Genomic DNA, 16455 nt, shown 5'->3' with positions numbered 1-16455 from the left:
AGATTTCTCTCTTGTGCAGTCTCAAGTCATAATGAGAATAGATGCGAAATTATGCAGATATGAATTACCATTGTTGATTAAAATATAAATCACAAAAGCACATTCTGACTACATATAAAAGAAAACACATCTGTATGTCACACTATGGAGTTTATTGTCATACAAATGCCATTTGTCTATTAATCCTTTCAAAGCTTTCAAAAGCAAAAAAGAAAACATTTTAAAAATGCAAAGTAAAAGCATGTAAACTAAAAAAAAGACAATGTTTAGTTGGTGCCTTTCGTTTACATTCATGACCAATCATCAATGAATTACATATATTTGTTCTAATATACTACATATTATATATACTTACAATACCTAAACATAGGATTTTACAGTGTATATTGTCTGAAAAGAAATATCCAGGTGTGCATTTTCGTTCCAGGTCATCATGATAGTATTTCCATATCTCAATACATTAAATATGTTGAGATATGGAAATAATTGACACATTTTGTTGTTAATTCTATGCTGAAAACATGCAAAAATCTGAACCTATTGAACTGAACTGTTTAACCATTAAGGGAAAAGAATGTTTTAGGATTCACGTCAACATGGCCCATTAAAATGATGTTACAATTTAAAGCTGCATCTTATTTTAAATTTGGCTTATGGGTGAGTGAAATGTTTTGACTGGCCAAAAAATGTCAAACTGGAACCTGACACCCGGAGAATTTAGTCTGCAAGAGAAAGCTTGTCAGAGGAACTGAGAAAAACGAGCCAGGGATTGTGCATTAAGTGAATACATAAAGGACTGAAAACAAGTGAATAGTGTGAATCTTGCAATCTTGTTAATTTCTTAATATATGAATGTACCACTAAAAACAAAACGCATTCAAAATGTTATGTACAGGAAAACTTTAAAGGAGCACTTCACCCATATTCAACCACATCTTCTTATTATGGTCCTCACCAATTCAGTTATAAGATGGCATCATTTGCATCTACTCACTGTTTTCTTAAGAGCTGGGCTGCTCAATTGACATCAGCAGTGATTTCTAGGCTGCGGCTGTGCCACAGGTCCTTATTTTGCTCTATACTCACTCGAACAAGGTGATGTAAAGAAAAGGATATATATAAAAAGGTCGATATGTAGATTCGAGAACTCAAAAGAAAGTACGTTGGAATTTGCACTCATAAAATAGTCACACATTGACATTTGAAGTCAAAGAATAAACATTACTTTACGATCTAAACTTTAATATTTGTTTGTGACTGGATTACAGGTTATGTTAAAATGTCTATGCAAACAAAATCTCAAATGAACAGCTTTAACATATCTTGCAACAAATATTTCATATATTTTAGAGGTCCTTTCCTTATTTACATACTTGTTCGAGTGTGAATAGACGAGCTAGGACACAATAAGCACCGAGACGCAGCCCAAGGTAATGGGAAACTACACCGCTCTAATTAGCAGACTGAAATAGAAACTATCTTGCTTAAATATCCCCAGATGTCATTGAAGGAAAACAATAGTCATATTAGGAAGAACTGTGAAACAACCCACCTCTGAGATGGGTGTAGTGCTCCTTTAAGGCCTCTGGAACCAATCATGGTTCCCGAGCCAAGTGACCCCATCATAGATCAGGAACATGTCTCCTGTTTCAAGGAAAACATTAGCATCTACAATAATATAAGTACAGGGTCAAAAATAAACTGTCACCTCCTAAACCACCGTGACACCCTCAGTCATAAGCTTGCGTTGATTAATGATTATATCGCACGCAGTGCTTTTGGTAGCATTTGGCATTGATGAACTCTTTGCCACAGTGCTTGCAGACATGAGTAAAGTCCAAAGAAACACCTGCGCACTTCTTCCTGTGGAAACTCTTCAAAGAATGGCAACGGAACTTCTTGCCACAACCTTCGCAGCTTAGAGGCAGTTCCCCAGTATGGATGCGATAGTGTTCCATGAGCAGATGCTTGCTGCTGATGACCTTCTTGCACTGTAAACAGCTGTAACCATTTGAGACCTCCTTGCCCTTGGTTCTCCAGTCTTTTGTCTGCATTTCTCGATCTTCTCTTTTCTTCCGTTTCTTTGCTATTAGATTGGATTGAATGTCAGTTGATGGGATTTGTCTTTTTTGGGACACGCTAGAGGCCTCTTGAGTATCCACAACGTCCTCCAAGGGCTTCATCCATGAGAGATCGCCATTGGTCTCCCCATATTTCTGCTCTCCGTGGACTTTGAACAAGTGATTTTTCAGTAAATATTTCTTTGGGAATTTCTCGCTGCATTTATTACAGTGAAACCTTTTGTTTTCTATTGTTATGTTGTGAAGCTGAGCCCTGTGGATGCGCAGTGCCCAGATGTGAGGAAACTTCATTCCGCAGTCGTGACAGGTTACCAGTAAATTATCTTTTTTAGGAGAAGCCTCTGTGGATGTGGTTGGAACATCTTTATTGGGAGACTCAAGGTTTTGCGTAGACGTCTCTTTTTTAGGTGCCCTTTCATTCTCTTTTATAGGTGCCCTGTCATTTTTTACTTTGCAGCAAGCTTGCATATGAAGGCGGAGAGAGCTTGGATAATGAAACATCTTTTGGCAAATGGTACACTTCTTGTGTGACCGATCATGTACACTTAGACCAAACTCTGTGTTGAAGACCTTACTACAGAACTTGCACGAGTAAATCATATTCTTCTCTCCTTTAACACGACTTGAGCTCATTTGAGTATTTTGTGCCTTGTCAGCTTTGCTCGGCCTCCCCACACGACGTTGTGCCTTGTCAGCTTTGATCGGGCTCCCCACACGACTTTGTGCCTTGTCAGCTTTGCTCGGCCTCCCCACACGACGTTTGACAACTATGTCGTTTGCTTGTTTGTCCAGATTTTCAACCCTGTTGTTTTGTTGTAGCTCTCGATCTGGACGGTGGCGTAGTCGGGTAGGTAGGTTTAGGCTCCGGCTGAGCTCAAGCTTGCTGCGACAACTTCTCTGTGCTAATGAGCCCGTGGGAGAAACACATTGGAAAAAATATATTAGTCCCCATGAAACCCATTTAGACCCGAGCTCGATTCAAAAAAATGTCTTCTAAATCAGAACAGTTTTCTGAAAAACCTCATGTGGTTCAGTGCATGGTTCTCAAACTATGCCATGTCAAGAACCCCAAAAATGATATGCATTTGGCCTCCGACCCTAATCTGACAATATGTTGTCGTTGTCGTGGGCTAATATGAAGTACAGAGACACTTGCAAATAGAAATTTACAATACTCACTGTTCATGGAATCTTCTTTTAGTGACGTTAACAGGTGGGATTCAAAGTCGTCATTCTCCATCTAAAAAAGACAAGATACTGTTGGTGAAATCTCTGGGTTTGAACAGCACAAGATAGTGCCAATGTCTCAAATTACAGTATCTTCAACTGGACGGTCATCTACACCAGGGCTTCACAGACTGAACCCAACTTATGACTGAAACTGCATCATATCATGAGTATTCAATTTCCAGAAGGAACGATGTCAAAAGGAAAGTTCCATTTAGCGTGGGACTATTTTTATTTGTATATTAAAAGATTACTGAATTAACCATTTGTAATGCATTACAGATGAGATAATCACTATTGTCAACAACAGAATGTAGAGGGGTGTTTTGACTGCTAGTGTTTTTTTATGCAAGTCATGTGTATTTTGTATTCTGCCATTCAAAATCATTAAAAAAAACTTTCATGACAAATTACAGTATCTTCAACACAAAGCTATGGTGTAGAACATCCAGCGAATGGGATCCAGCCATGTGGACAATGCTCCTGTCCTCCAACACCGGCGGCTACACACTGAAATGTCAACGCGTCGGCCACATGACGGCCAAGCTACACCAGGCAATTTTGCGCGCGTTTACTGCGCACATACAGTGCACCAGGCCATCCTACACGTGCTCTAAAAAATAGGATCGGTTCTAATTTTTTTACGTGCGTATGCCCCCATGCGCGCGTATTTATACATCCTCCCGGAAGGTCCTGCACAAACCTGCCGTGCGTCTGACAGATCGATGTAGCCAGGGCATTTGGCTTACGCACGCACGGTCCGCGCGTTTAGAGTAAACGGGCGAGAAAAGCCTGGTGTAGCTTGGCCGTGATCAGAAAATGGGCTCATGATGTAAATCCGCCATACACCAATGTCTCAAATGATTTAGCTACAATAACCAAGCCCCATAGGTACTGGATGATCACAAAATAACTGCAAAAGAACAAAATGTTTAACTAGTCTGAAAGTTTTAGTTAATAATAATAATGAATTGCTAATATGACAGTCACACTGTGGTAAATGACAGAGACCCAGCCTACATAATTGGTAATTGGATGTGCGTGTCTTTCGGCTGTTTGTTCAGCCTCTTTTGCTACTAATGTATGCTTTATGTACATGATATCATGGGAAGAACTTGAAGTACAATAACACTCAGGTCAGTGGTACGTCAGTTCTGCCAGGAGCACTGCACCGGGCTGAGAATCATAGTTATACTGTGGCTGCTTCAAGGACAAAACTGAGCCAAAACAATAGGCTGTAACATAAACAATGGCTATTAGGCCGAGTGGAGATCTGGAGACGTCTAGGCTCTCACAAGCTATCAAATATCACAATTAAGCATCATGAGTGGTAAAATATAAACTTGGTTAGATATATGCAAGTAAAGCAGCCATATCATTTCTTCCTCACAGGACTAAATTCTTCCTCAATTCCAAAGTGTGATGTGAGAGTATTTGAAGGAGGCCTTGCTGCCCTGGCATTTCACCTGTGCCCTCAAAAAGATGGACAACATCAAAGGCCAAGTGGCCTTTCCCTAAATTGATTGTCACCGAGGTCTCTCCGATACAGTCGTTGCCGTTGGGAGGAAACCACCTAACTCCATTTTGAATGTTTCAGTGCTATTGAACACCCTTTATGTCTGTGTTTATTGAACCAATGAAAAGTGGTAAAAAGTGCTTCGGACCAGGTTTGCAAAACACGCTGTAAATATAATGTTTAATATATACACCACTTCCATATTATAAAACACAATATAAAATAAAGTACAAATAAACATGTATAATGCTATTTTTTATGCTCGTCTCCAGTATAGAATTTAATTCAAATTTTTCTCTTCTGCTGAAGTCACCCACCTCTCGTTTGATGTTTGGAATTCGCCACAGAGACACAGACAGCGGACGCAGGGAGACACTGGGGCACGGAGGATTGTCCTCTTGTATTGTATTGTCCACTTCATCAGGTGCTTCATCAGGGGGGGCGACAGGGGCTTCATCAGGGGGGGCGACAGGGGCTTCATCAGGGGGGGCGACAGGGGCTTCATCAGGGCCGACAGCGGTACACCAGTCATCAGGTACTGTGTACACAAAGAAAACAAGTCCTAAGAGTTTATGCAGGAATGAGTTGTGACTTGATTAATCCATCAAATGACCGTCATTGAGAACATTCTAATAATTGCGGTCACGGTGACCGCAATTATTAGATTATGATTGGAGGTGACCGGGTCAACTCCAATCAAGATGAATCAATATCACATTTTTTTTTTTAATCATTTGTTTGAATTCAGCCTTGCAAAATTATAGGTGTATTTCACAGCTGAATATATGAGTATAAATCAAATATAGCAATTCAGTTTTGTTCAATGTTGTCAACAATGCAACTTACCTTCAACAACAATCTCAGGGACATGAGATTGGGAGCTTGGTTCTTCTTCTTCATCATCATCGTCGTCAATTGTAATCGTCTCCTCCTGCCGGATCATTCCCCTCCCCTCCCTCAATTTGCTCTCTGCCCTCATGAGCTTTCTTTGGAGTCGAGTTATCTCCCCTGTCTTCTGCACCAGCTCCACTTGGTGTTCATAAATACAGCCGTCAAAGACTTTGCTGAGTTCAAACACAGCAGTCCTCAACAATGTGTCCATCGTTGTGGTCAGCTGCGCTCTAAACGCTATGCTATGGTAGTCTGGCATCTCTGCAGAGGTCATGGTCACTGGTCAGGCCTTTGACTCCCGGGGGAGGGGGGTATTTTACTCTGGTGGGGTGAGGTTATCGCACTGGCTCCCAATCTGTTGTACAAAAGAAAGTGATCAATATGTCTGCAGAGCCTGCAGATGTAAACAGCCCAAGAATGTAGACGTTGCGTAAACTAAAACTAGTGGTTAACTAGAGATTCTCGTAGAGAGATTCGTCAGAATAAAAAAAACCTCTACGAGTCTAAATCTTGGGCTAATCCCAAACATGATCTAAAAAAGGCAATAAGAGACTGGCTTTGGCTTATTACTAGGTTCACAGAAAAACTAGCCCCAAGGCATAATTATGGAACCTCTCCCCGGAGCTACCGTACAGCGGTAGCTATTCTAAGAAGAATCGCGCCCATTGTTACGATGGGAAATTAAGTTAAATAATTGAAAGCCCTCGCGTTATATAATAAACCCGTATTTAACTATTGGTAGCACAGACATGTTAGCAAACAACTTCAGCAAGAGCGTTAAAACATCAACTGGTCAGGTAAACACGAAAGAAACGCGCGAAACCAACGCTAGGTAAGTAAACACTTGGCCATAAACGAAACTACTGACCGTCGTGTAGAACAAGTAGCTCCGATGATACGGTCTCAATAATAGAGCATCGAATTCTCTCCCTGGTAAAGACACACGACGGTCACTTTATGAATTGTAGACTATGTAACTGTATAAAGTATTCATTTTCTTGCAAGTTGCAACCACGCTAAGCTAATGGTCACTTCGCTTCCGCCATCTTTCTCCAAAAAGATCTGTGCGAAACGTCACTTCCCTCTACCACAGCAGTAGCGGGAAGAAGCGAGCGCCAGTCTTCTTCTTTGTTGGCGTGTTGCTGCTGCCTCCTACTGTTCGTATTGAACATTACTCAATTTGGGAAAAACCAGAGCCTTAGTTATTATTCTATTAGATGGCTCTGGGAAAAACAAATCAATTTCTAAATTACAATTCAAAATATTATCCCACATAAAATTCCACATACTGCCTATAAGGTCATCATGCACAACCATAACCCAACACAGTCTCGTTTTGTAGTTATAAAGCTTAAACATTGATTGATTGATTGAAATATTTATTAACAGTTTGGAGAATTACAGTACATTTAATATTTCAAGCACAACTTAACAAAAACTGTTAACTGTGGATGACACCATAAAGCATTACAATTGTTTAGAATAGGGTCCACCCTTTTCAATTCATCAGAACATTTAGAGACTATATACACAAATAAAAACGTCTAGGTTTCCGAGGCTAATATACACAGACAAATATACACTTCTAAAAACAGGAAAATCATCATAAAAGGAGGTAAACTGGGAAAAAACATAAACAGTGAGGGGGCCAGTTTCGAATTGCAGCCCTTTGAGAGCCAAGGGATTTACATCCACATTTTGGTGGCATAGGAGTGAAATGAATTTAGTCTTGTTTGTGCCGAATATGGGTTGCACATGGTTTGTTGAACTCCCTCTGGTGTTGTGGGTGTGGACTTTGTTGACATTAAGGAAGTATTTAGACAGGTACAGGGTATCTTGGTGGTGTACTAGTGAATCTTGTGGACCAGACCCATTGCAAGATGCTGTACTCTAACCCTAAGCCATTCCAGCCTCTCAAAATGGGCATGGGTGAGGTGGGTTCGGGGAGTGAGGCCAAGTAGTAGCCTGACCAGTTTGTTTTGGGAAGTCTGGAGCCTTGTTTTAAGAGCCTTTGAGGTGCTGTGGCAGTGGTACCAAGAGGTGCATGCATAGTCGAAGAAACCGTGTAGCCTACTAGGGCTCCTGTTTGGGTCTTCAAGGTGTTTTTCTGGACCAGTGAGGAGATCCTGTATAGGAATCTTGTTCTTTGGTTGACTTTTTTGATTACGTTGGTGGATTTTATCACCGGAAAGATTAGCCTCCAGGATGGAACCTAGGTAATTTAATTTTAGGTAGGTAATTTCATCTTTTCGTGTGGTAATGTTGTCACCATAGGTTGTCACCCACTCTAACGAAGAAGCCATCAGCCTTGCTGATATTACTATTTGATCCAAAGACAATGGATTCAGTTTTACAAAACTCAATCTATACAATATTTAAATATGGTCAGGCCATATATGTCAGGCCTGACATATTATTAATTTACTGTAGACTGGAATGCTCCAGCTATTGAATGACCACACCTAAAATTTCCTCCTCAAGATACTGAGCCTCAACATGGAGTTTGAATCCGACCCTATGTGTCTGATTCTTGGGCTGCCTGATGATAAGATTGTTAACAATTTCCATAAGCGTCTGTTTAATCTCTTAATTTATGCTGCTAGGGAAAATATTCTGTTTTCTTGGATTAATGAGAAACCACCAACAAAGAAAGATTGGCACAAAATAATCATGCAGTGCATGCCGTTGGAATTCTTGCCGTTGGCATCTGTTGTGGAGCAACAGATGCCAACGGCAAGAATTCCTTCTATAAAATATAGGACCCATATTTGCGGTGGTCAAGCTACCACCGTGACCATAGGATTGACAGAAGCGATACCGCTAACCTTGATGGATAGGATCATCATTCCTTCTTTATTCACTTTATTTTTTATTTACTTTTCACCTTTGGCTGTAGGTATTAATACTGTTACTGTCTTATATGTGTGTGTCTATGTGTGTATATATACATATTTTATTTGTATTTATTTAGTTTTCTCTGGGTAGTTGTTAACCCATCTAGACTATCAAGCACCAAACAATGTGTCCATCCATATGTATATTGTTTTTGTATTTTATTTTATGGTATCCGTGCCCTTTGTTCCACATGTCTGAGCTGAGCTGTGTGTCTTTTTTCTGTTTTGTCTTTGTCATAAAATGTAAAAATCAATACAAATATTATTGGGGAAAAAAAGATACTGAGCCTATTTGCCTTTCAATGGAACTGTATAAAAACACAAGATACTTTTACAATTTCCAAGTTTCTTGTCTTTACCTTTATTTTCCTATGCATTATAGCATCTCATTTTGATCATCCCATTAAAGGTAACCTAGCGTAGCCTCCTGTCCACCTAGTAGAGATGTCTGATCATCTGGCCTGGCTATGCTCAACTAACAACATTACTGTAGGCTACCATACCTTTCCCTAACCCAGAGTCAGATTCTCAAAAGGGGGTGCTCGACTGCCTCTAGGGGCGTGTGAGATGAAAAATGTTTTGGTAGTTTAATTGTTGTAATAATTACACGATTACACACATGTTATCAAGTGGGATTTCTCACTAAAGTAGTAAAGTAAAAACATGCAATTAAAACATTTAGCCTACTTTGTAAACTTTGCGTTTAATTTGTGCGAAACCTTGTTGCAGTTAATTAAATCTTTGTTGCATTGCAGTTTCAGTTTCATTTAAATGTGAGAGCACATTGTTGCTTGTTCTCTTAAGTTGAATATTTACATGATTTACATAATTCAACTTGATGCCTTTAATGGGTTGTTTTTACATTTATTTGGTTTTTTTTTAAGGTATGGATGATTGGGGGTCCATCAACCCAATATTATAAGTGGGCGCTGCCTAATGCCTAAAAGGTGTGGGACCTGTTGCTTTAACTCATGCTGCAACTGTATGCATGTCAGCAAGAATCTGATCTGGTTCATCATCTTTGTTTACAGTTTCCTGCATCTTTGTGTCTCATTTTTTATATAGTTGGGTAATATCTGATACTTGACCACGGAGAGCAAAGGTCAGTTTCTAAGTGGATTTATCATCTATGAAGGTAAAAAAAAACAAATTTGCCCCTTGCAAAAATGCGGCAAAATTGGTGAGATGGGGAAGTTAATTGCACCACTTGCACGCTGAAATGCCCTTGAGCAAGGCACTGAACCCCCAACTGTGGTTGTACTGGTCAGCTCCCAGATTTAAAATGTTTGCCTGTCTGTGCGTTTCAATGTGCAGGGCATTGCTGAAAATGAGCACTTATGCTCAGCTACTACCCTGGGTAAATAAAAAACATAAGTACCATTGTATCAACCAGGCACGCAGATAGGGGGGGATCGACCCCCTCAGATTCATGAAGAGGGGGGATTATCCCCTAAAAAAAAAAATAGCCATGTGCCATGTGAAATCCGCTAAAAAACATGGAAAATCTGCGTAATTATGCACAAAATCTTTCGTGCGCGCAGATAGTCCCCAAATATGTCCCCCCAGTTATAAAATGCTATCTGCGCCCCTCAACAATACAGTGAGTGAGAGCTATAGAACAATATGGCAACCAGAATAACTCCCTGTACCCGTTCGCTATACAAGTAATGCAATGAATACAATCATAAAGAACTTTGAGCTCCATGTGTCACTTTATTGAACATAAGAGCAAAAGGTAAATCAGTGTGCAATGGATCCAGCTAAGTGCATTATGAGTAATCTTGTCCTTGCTCAGTAACGCTGTCACGGCATCTTCAGTCTGCTTCAACTATAATCATAAAGATGGCCAGCTACTGGAATGGTGAAGTGAGCGTACTTTCAGGTCAGCCAAAGGTTGAGTTGTTCCAGCCAACGTTGGCTGCCTCCATGTCAGTAAAGTTAATATAGATCCTGAAACAGATGCAAGACAGTGGTTAATGTGGTTGGATATTAACTGTTGGCAGATACAGTGTTGGTGAATGTTGACGGAATCTTACTTGCCGTCTTTATATGTCAGTATTTGCAAGTGTATGTGATTCTGTCAGACAGCATGCATATGTCTCATGTCTGTCACTAAGGTAGCGTAATGTATGAGAGAGTAGTCTTTCGAGACAGTCTGTTGACTCGCATCAAAATCATGATAAGAGGGCAGTGTTTCTCCTTTATTTTCCAATGGGTTCTCAGATTGGAGAGACAAACAAACAGAAAGAGAGAGAGAGAGAGAAAGTGTATGTATGTATGTGTGTGTGTGTGTGTGTGTGTGTGTGTGTGTGTGACCCCCAGAAGGGTCAAAATGTCTCCCCACTTCTCAGCTATTTAATTCATTTTTTTCTCGGGTGCTTCAAAACGCCACTGAGCAACTTTCACTGAAATGAATAGCTATCGCTCCGGTTCGGTCTCTATCGTTTTATTACGCTATGGTACCACCCTAACCCTAAGGACCACTATCTGTACCAAGTACACCGCTGGACCTTGCACATGTAAACAGAGCTGCTACCTTTAAACAGATCTTAAATATGAGTTTTCTTGGCGCCCACTGGCCAAGTGGTCCAGGCGCATGCCACAGGCTTTGGCCTGACAGCGTGTTGCGTGTTCGAGTCCCGTTCATGACGACCTTTGCTGCATGACTCTCCCCTTCTCTCTCTCCCTCTTTCCTGTCTATCTTCACTTGATACCATCAATAAAAAGGCAGAAAAGCCAAAAAAAATGTGACTGCAAAATAATTGCTGCCATTTGTACAAAAAAAAAAAACATGTATATAGCGATGCAATGTGACATAGAGCTCCGTTTACAAAATGCTGTACCCCCTCCAACTGTACTATTTTCAACTGTTTTTATTGTATTGTGACACATGCTTTGGCAATGTAAACGTTTGTTTTCTTATGACAATAAAGCTCCTTTGAATTGAATTGTATAGATTCAGCTGAATAGCTTAAATACTTGGCACAGTGGTCAGACTGGTCACATTAAACTCGGTCACAGTGAGTGCATGAACATCATGACTAAGCCACAGAAAAGAAAAGAAGATTTTCGTTTCCGAGAAAACTTGTGTTAAACCGCAACGCAACGCGCCAACGCCACCACCACCAGCAACGCCGACTGTGTGTGTGTGTTTTATGCATGCTTGTGTTACCTGTCAGGAGATATTTTCAGGTGTTTGTTGAGCAGCCCCATCAAGAGTTTAGAGTATTTTTTGTTCATCTGTTCGTCGATCTTGCCAATACTTTGGAGGGAGCATAGGGCACAGGGGTCTCCCTTTCCTCCAAACATCATCATCTGGTCAGGCAGGATGTGCACAGCAATGTACTAAAGACAAGATATTGAAAAACTATTTTTTAGGAGGAACTGAGTGTCAAGTGTTATGATGAATTGGACATGGTAAACCCTATTGTAAACAAGTGTAGGCTAATGCTTTATGGTGTCCACATAATTAACAGTTTTGTATAGAGTTGTGCTTGAAATGTAGGCTACTGTCATTCTCCAATCTGTTAATAAATACTTCAATTAATAATAGGCTACTGTTGTTTTGAGTAGGCTATCGTGTCCAAAGACAAAGAATGGATTGAATTGAATAATTATATAATACATAAACATATATAAACATCTAACATCAGCTAACAGACAGAATTAAGAAATTATATATGGGATAGTCGACTGATGAAACCTTTGGTGTTTATGTCGTATGAGTATGACAACTGCACCGGCGATCTCTGCGCACACTCGGCTCAAGTAACTAGCACTGCGCCAGGATTAGCTCAATCTGGGTTTATCAAGGCATTGCATCATTTCAAATGATGGCCGATTTAAATGTCTGCTTTAGGTCAATATTTGAAACGCTTAGACAAGTTTAGTTACATCTAACATTTTTCATTGCGTATAGGAATCATAGCCTACATTAATATCTACTGAAAAAACAAACCCTTTCTATTTATCATGTTTACCTGTGCAGGTTTGCCTATTGCCTTGGAAAGCGCATCAGTGGCCTCGGAGAGCAGCTCGGGTTTAACATCACTTTTGGCCACATTAGTATTCACTATGAACATCGGCATGATTTCTCCGTTTCAAGCCTCCTTTTCTTCCAGAAAGATCAGCGACCGAACGTGGTGTGTGTGCAAAAAGTGTGTGATGATCTGATGCCTTCTTCGGGGTTTACTGGCGGGTTGCAACCAATTCCTTTCAGGTGTATACCGCCACCTACTGTACGGTTCGACTCCATGCACCTTATTCCATAATTATGTTATATTATACTAGTACTGAGAATTGTTGAGTGTTGCACCCTAGATCCTGTGAAAGATCCCTGTCTCGTTCAGAAAGTCAATCAGTGCTTTTTGTTTCATCCGGACTCAGTTTCCGGTTGTTCAACAATACAGTGAGTGAGAGCTATAGAACAATATGGCAACCAGAATAACTCCCTGTGCCCGTTCGCTATACAAGTAATGCAATGAATACAATCATAAAGAACTTAATTGAACATAAGTGCAAAAGGTAAATGTGTGCAATGGATCCAGCTAAGTGCATTATGAGTAATCTTGTGCTTGCTCAGTAACGCTGTCACAGCATCTTCATTCAGTCTGCTACTGGAATGGTGAAGTGAGCGTACTTTCAGGTAAGCTAATGAATGCAGGCAAAGGTTGAGCTGTTCCAGCCAACGTTGGCTCGGTCCATGTTCGTAAAGTTAATATAGATCCTGAAACAGATGCAAGACAGTGGTTAACGTGGTAGTTGGATATTAACTGTTGGCAGATACAGTGTTGGTGAATGTTGACGGAATCTTACTTGCCGTCTTTATATTTGCAAGTGCATGTGATTCTGTCAGACAGCATGCATATGTCTCATGTCTGTCACTAAGGTAGCGTAATGTATGAGAGAGAGTAGTCTTTCGAGACAGTCTGTTGACTCGCATCAAATTCATGATAAGAGGGCACAGTTTCTCCTTTATTTTCCAATGGGTTCGCAGATTGGAGACAAACAGATAGAGAGAGAAAGTGTGTGTGTGTGACCCCCAGAAGGGTCAAAATGTCTCCCCACTTTTCAGCTAACCTCGCCTCACCAGGCCTTCCACCACCTCGGAGGAAGGCCTGGTCTGTATTACAAAAGGCTGTATGATCCTGTTGATTTCTCAATAAAAGCTCTCGTAGCTTTTATTGAGAAAAATCGGTTTGAGGGAAAAGGAAGTTGCCGCCTGTCGACTACAAAACAATACTACAACATGACGAAACGATATCATCTGCTCCCGACAGGATCATATACCCTAAATGAAATGGTTCCCAGGCTACTTTTCAGCTATGTCATTCATTTTTTTCTCTGCATTTCCCCCCCAGCAGTCTTCCGGGTGCTTCAAAACGCCACTGGGCAACTTTCACTGAAATTAAATGCGGGGGACGGGGCTATCGCGCCGGTTCGGTCTCTATCCTTTCACCTTAACCCTCACCCTAACCCTAAGGACCATTATCTGTACCAAGTAGACCGCTGGACCTTGCACATGTAAACAGAGCTGCTACCTTTAAACAGATCTTAAATCTGAGTTTTCTGGGCGCCCGCTGGCCAAGTGGTCCAGGCACATGCCACAGGCTTTGGCCTGACAGCACGTTGCGTGTTCGAGTCCCGTTCATGACGACCTTTGCTGCATGTCTCTCCCCTTCTCTCTCTCAAGGTCAAGGTAAACTTTATTGTCCACAAGGGAAATTTGTCTTGGGCTTTCACCCCAGCTACAGCCACACATAAAACATCAATGACAACAAAAATACATTACAGAGGAAGACAACATTGTCTGTGTCAACTGTGTCAACATTGTGTTATGATGAATTGAACATGGTGGACCCTATTGTAAACAAGTGTAGGCTAATGCTTTATGGTGTCTACATAGTTAACAGTTTTGTATGAGTTGTGCTTGAAATGTAGGCTACTGTAATTCTCCAATCTGTTAATAAATACTTAAATCAATTAATAATACTGTTGTTTTGAGTAGGCTGTGTCCAAAGACAAAAAATAAAACATCTAAGATCAGCTAACAGACATAATTAAGAAATTATATATGGGATAGTTGACTGACGAAACCTTTGGCGTGTCGTATGAGTATGACAACTGAACTGGCAACTGCACCGGCCGCAATTTGCAACTCTAGATTGGGATGAATCTAGAGTTGCAATACCCTCCATTGACTCCCCACTCATCCTATTTGGTTTGCGATCTGCTTGTCTTAAACAACGTTAAACTGAACATTACAGCTGTAGTCCAACCTTGAATTATCCTCTTTCAATCTGCCGAGCTTGTTTTTCATAAAAATCCACCGTAGACATGTTATGAGCTACTTTCTTTCAATAAATTATGAGCAGGTGATTCTTTTTCAGTTGCAGTTTGGAAGCACTCGTTTTTGTCAACGGGTAGCCCTGCTGCCTCCTGCATTATGTGCAAATTCGAAACAGGTGGAACGCATGGCCGTTCAGTGACATACGACGAGTGCTTCCAAACTCCAGCACTTGGAAAAAGAATCACCTGCAGAGGATGTCTTGACAGAAAGTAGCTCATAACATGTCTACGGTGGATTTTTATGAAAAACAAGCTCGGCAGATTGAAAGAGGATAATTCAAATTTAGACTACAGCTGCAAAGTTGGTGAGTTTAACGTTGTTTAAAACAAGCAGATCGCAAACCAAATTGGATGAGTGGGGAGTCAATGGAGGGTATTGCAACTCTAGATTCATCCCATTATTTAAAAAAATCTAGAGTTGCAAATTGCAGCTACTACTAGCGCCATTCACAGGATTAGCTCAATCTGGGTTCATCAATGCATTGCATCATTTCAAATGATGGCCGATTTAAATGTCTGCTTCATGTCAATATTTGAAACGCTTAGACAAATATAGTTACATCTAACATTTTTCATTGCGTATAGGAATCATAGCCTACATTAATATCTACTGAAAAACCCTTTCTATTTATCATGTTTACCTGTGCAGGTTTGCCTGTTGTCTCGGAAAGCAATCAGTGGCCTCGGAGAGCAGCTCGGATGGAACCTCACTTTTACATTAGTATTCACTATGAAAATCGGCATGATTGCTCCGTTTCAAGCCTCTTTTTCTTCCAGAAGTAGCAGCGACCGTGGTGTGTGTGATGATCTGAAGCCGTTTTCTGCCTGCAGTTAAATACAATACACGTGAATCTTTTATACGTCCGAGCATAGACATTGTAACGCCCAGTCGGGGCCAATCAGTGTCGGTAGGCCAATCAGAGTCTTGCCCTAATTAGAGTATACTCTAATGTCTTGCCCCCATGGTCTCACCAGAGTGAATGACAGCTTGGCACGCGCGACAGGCTGAGGCTGCAGCCTGTATAACATGTAACTTTTATTTTTGTAGAAGAGGGCAAGAGTCAAACTAATATTCATGTCTATGTAGAAAAAAAAATCATACAGACGGGCGTGTCGCGACTTCCGCGTTAGCAGCATCATGATCACGCATGGTGATCACGTGACAAATAAGTATCATCATGGCCACAGCGCCTCCCTCCATTCATTCTGGAAGATAGCTTATAAGTTATAACCTGTTTATAACATGTATCAGTATAACTACTAGTACTAGATCATTCTAGCAGCTTAGGCACACAAAAATACCAGCCACATTATAAAACAATAGGACTCATACAGATACATGACCTGGCTAACTAACTTTGCAACCAAGAAGTGCTGTGATTTATACATCGTCGTACGAAGGCATCGTACGCCGAAAATAGCCGATCTAAAAATCAAGCTCGCCACACACAACCATTACTAGCCTAGCCGACACGCTGTGTGAGCTTGTAGATCGGCT

At 40.8% G+C, this 16455-nt stretch overlaps 2 protein-coding genes across 2 annotated transcripts; both read right to left on the bottom strand.

The window, feature by feature from the left end:
- Positions 1–133: 133 nt before the first annotated feature.
- On the bottom strand, positions 134–6757 carry LOC308322719 (uncharacterized protein). Its single transcript, XM_080774127.1, has 5 exons — positions 6584–6757; positions 5671–6070; positions 5142–5362; positions 3261–3321; positions 134–2983 (listed from the first exon to the last, which is right to left on the bottom strand). Exons 2-5 carry the CDS (start codon positions 5987–5989, stop codon positions 1752–1754), a joined length of 1833 nt encoding a protein of 610 aa, XP_080630253.1. The 5' UTR covers positions 5990–6070; positions 6584–6757; the 3' UTR covers positions 134–1751.
- Positions 6758–10302: 3545 nt separating this feature from the next.
- Positions 10303–12784, bottom strand: mif (macrophage migration inhibitory factor). The gene is made up of 3 exons (XM_080774682.1): positions 12590–12784; positions 11782–11954; positions 10303–10559 (listed from the first exon to the last, which is right to left on the bottom strand). The coding sequence occupies exons 1-3, from the start codon at positions 12695–12697 to the stop codon at positions 10493–10495; spliced, it is 348 nt and encodes a 115-aa protein (XP_080630808.1). The 5' UTR covers positions 12698–12784; the 3' UTR covers positions 10303–10492.
- Positions 12785–16455: the final 3671 nt, after the last annotated feature.

This window comes from Protomyctophum bolini, assembly GCF_963924005.1.
Source record: "Protomyctophum bolini genome assembly, chromosome: 10".
NCBI lineage: Eukaryota > Metazoa > Chordata > Actinopteri > Myctophiformes > Myctophidae > Protomyctophum > Protomyctophum bolini.
This window is presented reverse-complemented; position numbering and strand designations above follow the sequence as displayed.

What these genes read in the sequence shown, in the direction of transcription:
- LOC308322719 (XM_080774127.1), bottom strand. Translation starts at nt 5,989, where the DNA reads ATGACCTCTGCAGAGATGCCAGACTACCATAGCATAGCGTTTAGAGCG. An exon ending in CCCTGAGATTGTTGTTGAAG is followed by an intron (nt 5,363 to 5,670) that starts GTAAGTTGCATT and finishes TTGTGTACACAG; the next exon opens with TACCTGATGACTGGTGTACC. An exon ending in AAAAGAAGATTCCATGAACA is followed by an intron (nt 2,984 to 3,260) that starts GTGAGTATTGTA and finishes CGGGCTCATTAG; the next exon opens with CACAGAGAAGTTGTCGCAGC.
- mif (XM_080774682.1), bottom strand. Translation starts at nt 12,697, where the DNA reads ATGCCGATGTTCATAGTGAATACTAATGTGGCCAAAAGTGATGTTAAA. An exon ending in CAATAGGCAAACCTGCACAG is followed by an intron (nt 11,955 to 12,589) that starts GTAAACATGATA and finishes TCTTGTCTTTAG; the next exon opens with TACATTGCTGTGCACATCCT. An exon ending in CTGAAAATATCTCCTGACAG is followed by an intron (nt 10,560 to 11,781) that starts GTAACACAAGCA and finishes CATCTGTTTCAG; the next exon opens with GATCTATATTAACTTTACTG.